The 6125-nt window shown below is 46.4% G+C and overlaps 1 protein-coding gene across 1 annotated transcript in view; it reads left to right on the forward strand.

Annotated features, from left to right (window-relative positions):
* TMEM35A (transmembrane protein 35A) overlaps nt 1-5258 on the forward strand; it is a 7829-nt gene extending 2571 nt beyond the window's left edge. The window contains exon 2 of the mRNA XM_082262958.1: nt 4523-5258. Within this exon, the coding sequence (XP_082119084.1) occupies nt 4523-4888 (366 nt within the window). The 3' untranslated portion in view covers nt 4889-5258. The remainder of the gene's footprint in view (nt 1-4522) is intronic.
* The last annotated feature ends 867 nt before the right edge of the window (nt 5259-6125 follow it).

The raw sequence follows: 6125 nt of genomic DNA on the forward strand, positions 1-6125 counted from the left end.
GGGTGGGCCAACTCAATATTGAACCCTACGGACTAAGACTGGGATGCCATTAAAGTTGATGTGCGTGTAAAGGCAGGGGACCCAATACTTTTGTAAGTAAGGAGTATTGTAGGGAGCATTCTTCCCACCAATGTAAGGGGGATTTTCCCCACTAATCACCAGTGTAAGGAGCATTCTTTTCTCTGACCACAAATGTGAGGAGTATTCTTCTCGCTGACCACTGTGCTAAAAATCAGAGAACTATAAATATAGTGATTATTGTCAGATTTCTTGAGACCAATAAGTAATTTCAAGGGTTTCTCCATGTTAAAAAAAGGTTTTGAGAAAGGCTACTATAGCTGAAAGTGGAACCTAATGGCAGGATCACCAGAGCTTATTTTGAAGAAAGCTGCATATACACAGAAAAAAATACTAGTATGAATATTTATACCAATTGGACCGATAAAACTATGCATATACCAGTGGAATCCCTCTAGAAGCCGGAAATCACGGTAGCAGACATCGCTACTACACCGCTACCCCAGTGATCTCCACTAGCTTTCGGGTTGGGCTTCGACCTGCTGCCCTGCTGCATTCTGAATGGAGGAGGACAACCATTGGGTATGGCCACCATTCAGAGAATACTTTGCATTTTCTCTAATGAGTGAAAAACAGATAAGGTGGAGTGCATGAATGCAAAATGCAAAGCGTTCTCTGAATGGCATCTGTGCCCAGTGGCCAACCTTCTCTTTCAGAATGCAGCAGGGAAGCTTCTCGGCACCGGACCTGGAAGCTAGGGGAGGTCAGTATAGCAGTGGTCTCGAAACTGTGGCCTGGGGGCCAGACGCAGTACTTTTCCTACCTTAGGGCATTCCATCCACTGAATCAAACAATGAGCCATAATTCCCACCACTGACACCAACAATGGGGCACTATTCCTCCCACTGACACGAATGATGGGGCATTATTACTACCACTGATACCAATGATGGGGCACTATTCCTCCCACTGATATCAATGATGGGGCACTATTCCTCCCACTGATACCAATGATGGGGCACTATTCCTCCCACTGATGGGACACTATTCCTCCCACTGACACCAATGATGGGGCACTATTCCTCCCACTGACACTAACGATGGGGCACTATTCCTCCCACTGACACTAACGATGGGGCACTATTCCTCCCACTGACACTAATGATGGGGCACTATTCCTCCCACTGACACCAATGATGGGGCACTATTCCTCCCACTGACACCAATGATGGGGCACTATTCCTCCCACTGACACTAATGACGGGGCACTATTCCTCCCACTGATATCAATGATGGGGCACTATTCCTACCACTGATACCAATGATGGGGCACTATTCCTCCCACTGATGGGACACTATTGCTCCCACTGACACCAATGATGGGGCACTATTCCTCCCACTGACACTAACGATGGGGCACTATTCCTCCCACTGACACTAATGATGGGGCACTATTCCTCCCACTGACACTAATGATGGGGCACTATTCCTCCCACTGACACCAATGATGGGGCACTATTCCTCCCACTGACACTAATGATGGGACACTATTCCTCCCACTGACACTGATGGGGCACTATTCCTCCCACTGACACTAATGATGGGACACTATTCCTCCCACTGACACCAATGATGGGGCACTATTCCTCCCACTGACACCAATGATGGGGCACTATTCCTCCCACTGATACCAATGATGGGGCACTATTCCTCTCACAGACACCAATGATGGGGCACTATTCCTCCCACTGATACCAATGATGGGGCACTATTCCTCCCACTGATACCAATGATGGGGCACTATTCCTCCCACTGATACCAATGATGGGGCACTATTCCTCCCACTGATACCAATGATGGGACACTATTCCTCCCACTGATACCAATGATGGGGCACTATTCCTCCCACTGATACCAATGATGGGGCACTATTTCTCCCACTGACACCAATGATGGGACACTATTCCTCCCACTGATACTAATGATGGGACACTATTCCTCCCACTGACACCCATGGAGCACTATTCATCCCAATGATGGGGCATAATTCCTCCAACTAATACCCATGGAGCACCATTTATCCCAGGGACACCAATGATGGGGCGTAATTCCTCCCGCTGACACCAATTATGGGGCCCTTTTTCTCCCACTGACACCAATGATGAAGCACAATTTCTCCCACTGACACCAGCGATGAGGCACTATTCCACCCCTAACACCAAGGATAGGCATTATTTACTCTTACTGACGCCAGGACATTTTCTACTCCAACTTGCTACAGTGTGGCCACCCTCTATGGTCTGAAGAACAATAAACTGGCCCTTTGTTTGGGTTTGGAGACCCCTGTTTTAGAGGGATTTTACAGGCATGGCGTATGCATAGTTACATTGGTCCAAGCTGGGCCACTGTAACTATGTAACAATATCCAAAGCTAGAATTTTTCCTTAACCACTTGCTTACCGGGCACTTTTACCCCCTTCCTGGCCAGGCCAATTTTCAGTTTTCATAGCAGTCAATTGAATGAAAATTGTGCAGTTCTGCTACACTGTACCCATATAACATTTTTATTATTTTTTTTCACACAAATAGAGCTTTCTTTTGGTGGTATTTAATCACCACTGGGGTTTTTTACTTTTTTTGTTAAATATACGAAAAAATACTTATTTTCGAAAGAAAAAACAAAACGTTTTTCATAGTTTGTTATAAAATTTTGCAAACAGGTAATTTTTCTCCTTCACCGATGTGTGCTTATGAGTTGGACTGATGGGCACTGATGAGGGGACACTGATGAGGCTGCACTGATAGGCAACACTGATAGGTGAGACTGATGAGGAGCCACTGATTGGCAGCACTGGTGGGCACTGATAGGCAGCACTGGTGGGAACTGTTGGGACTGCACTGATAATCAGGGCATTAATAATCAGTGCCCTGAAAATCAATGTAGATGTCTCTTTCATACATGCGGGTTATCGGCACAGCGTAAGAAAAGGAATGCTGATAACCGGCTTGTGTTTACATCTTGATCAGCTGTCATTGGACACAGCTGATCATGTGGTAAAAGGGTCTCTGTGATTGGCCCTTTACCCTGATCTGTGCCCTAAGGACACAGCGATCACAGATAGCAGCGGCAGGACGTCATATGATTCCCTCTCAGAACTGGACGCACAGCGTAAGAAAAGGAATGCTGATAACCGGCTTGTGTTTACATTGTGATCAGCTGTCATTGGACACAGCTGATCATGTGGTAAAGGGTCTCTGTGATTGGCCCTTTACCCTGATCTGTGTCCTAAGGACACACGATCACAGATAGCAGCGGCAGGATGTCATATGACACCCTCTCAGAACAGGACGACCCCACTGTAGCTGGCGTTCAGCTATAGCGTGGTCAGAAAGTGGTTAATAAGACTAAAAACAGCTTTTGAAATTACATGAACGTGGTGAAGTTTTGAGATTTTAGTGCACACATGTCAAACACAAGGCCCGCGGGCCGAATCTGGCCCTCCAGGTGGCCCGCGCACAGAGTTCTGCAGCCGGGTCATGGGGAAACTCCATTCTACCACCTTGGCTCTGGCCCTCCGCTCCCCGCTGTCACTTGCAAACACAGCAGCTCCCGAAAGGAGCAGATCCCTGCACACACTTATGGCAGGGACAGATCTCCAGAAGCTGAGAGAGGGAAAGACCTCTTTGAAAGGCGAGGCAGAGCCTCCTACACAGGTAGGTACTAGAGCCAGGCCAGGTAGGAGAGAGAGATGCAAGTAAGCTTTGGGAGGGTTGGGTTGCACACTGTGCATAGTGAACCCTTAAACCCTACACTCTGTACCAAATGCACTCCTGAACTCTGCACTCTGCATGTAGCGCACCCAGGGGAGGACTGGGCCAGGGGGCAGAGGCAATTGCCCCTTGGGCCACTCTGATGCCCCGTAAAAATGATGCACCTCTTCTGCCACAGACATGCCTAAAGGATTCCTGGTCAAGAGAAGTAAAAAGTCCCTGCCGCTAACCTACTGTGTGCGGGTTGAAGACAAGGACATAGTGCAGGCCTCCCTCCCCAGCATGGATGGTATAAACTGTGTCTGAGCAGAGGCCGCTTCCATGCCCCACTGGAGACTCTTCTGCCCCGGCCAGCCCTAACAGATCTGTCCCACCTTCCCCTGCTGGCCAGGTCGGGAACCCTGATTCACCCGGTAAGTAGAGGGAGTATCTGGAGCAGGGCTTCAGCTTGAAATGGGGGGTCAGGAGGAGAATTGGGAGAGTGAGAAGGGATTGAGGGAAAGTGGTAATGAAGCCGAGTCGCTGCACCATGGGCCTCTGGTTTGAAATTGCCCCCTGGGCCGAAAGTTGGCAGTCTGCCCCTGAGCGCACCCTAGATACAACTGGCCCCTTTGAGGGCAATTGTACTGCTAATGCGGCCCTTTGATAAAATTGAGTTTGACACCCCTGTTTTATTGGTTGGGTTTACATGGACCTTAATTATAGCTTGGGTTTTCTTCTCTGTTTTCTCTAGAGGAGGGCATATAAAAGTTATTTGAAGGCTCTACCAGGACTCAAGAAGCTTGGCATCTCTTCCGTGATTATGCGAAAGACCATTGGTACCTTAGAGCTCGCTTGTGGAATCGTCCTCACTTTGGTTCCTGGGCGACCCAGAGACGTGGCCAACTTCATCCTTCTGCTTTTGGTACTTATTGTCCTGTTTTTCCACCAGCTTGTTGGAGATCCACTAAAACGTTACGCACATGCACTGGTCTTCGGCATTCTTCTCACCTGCCGTTTGCTCGTAACGCGTCAGCCAGAAGAGGAACCTCATGAAAGAAAAGCATTACATAGAGGCAATGGTGCTAACCCTCAAGACAGCAAGATGAAGGTGTCTTAAAATGTTTGCCAAGGACTCCTTAGTGTTGATTAACATTGTTAACTGCTCTAAGCATTCACAGTCCTGTAGAAATACAGGTATAATATATCTATTTTTTTTTTATTAAGTACATATTTTTAGCATCATTGCATGTGTACTTGTGGAGGGAGAGCAATATCTATATTGTTTATATGTTAAATACCTCAGCAAAGTCTCTGGGAAAAAAAAAATGATTGGGACATCCAACATATCTGCGATCAACCCTTATGGTACACATTTTTATTTTGTACAATTTGTTTATATCAATATTTATAAGCTATATTTAATGTCCTACTTAATATATATGCAGTATATGAACGAAAAACATAAATAAAGTCCTCCAACAGCCATCCACGTACACATGGTTATAAGTGTTTGATATCGAAGTGGCTGGTCCTTTCCTTGACATACATTATATGACCAAAAATTTTTGGATACCCAACCATCGCAGCTATATGAGCTTGGTGGACATCCCATTCCAAACCCATGACCAATATTATTTAGTTGTCCCTCGTGTGGCTATAACTGCCTCCACTCTTCTTTGAAGGCTTTCTTCCAGATTATGGAGAGTTTCTCCAAGAACATTTGGCACAAATTTCCACAGACACACTTGAAAAGGTCAGATACTTATGTTAGATGAGAAGATCTGGCTTAAATTTGCCATTCCTATTCATCCCGTTGGGGTTTAGTAGGGTTGACATCAGGTTTTGATGTTGGAAGTGAAGACCTGGGTCCCAACTGGCACTTCAATTCATCCCAAAGGTTCTCAGTAGGGTTGAGGTCGGGTACTGATGTTGAATGAAAAGACCCTGCTCAGAATAGGTATTCTAATTCATCCCAAAGGTCATCAGTAGGGTTGAGATCAGGTACTGATATTGGATGGGAAGACCTGGCTCACAATTGGCATTCCATTGCATCCACACACTGTGTAGTAGGGTTGAGGTCAGGTATTGATGTTTGATGAGAAGACCTGGCTCGCAACTGGCATTCCATTGCATTCCAAAGGTTCTCAGTAGGGTTGAGGTTAGGTAGTGATGTTGGATGGGAAAAACTTGCTCACAATTGGCATTCCAATTCATCCCAACAGTTTTTAGAAGGGCTGAGATCAGGTATTAATGTTGGATGAAAAGACCTGGCTCACAACTGGCATTACAATTCATCCCAAAAGTACTCAGTAGGGTTTAGGTCAGGTACTGATGTTAGATAAGAAGACCTGGCT

Source organism: Pelophylax lessonae, assembly GCF_965119305.1.
Source record: "Pelophylax lessonae genome assembly, chromosome: 7".
NCBI classification, from domain to species: Eukaryota; Metazoa; Chordata; class Amphibia; order Anura; family Ranidae; genus Pelophylax; species Pelophylax lessonae.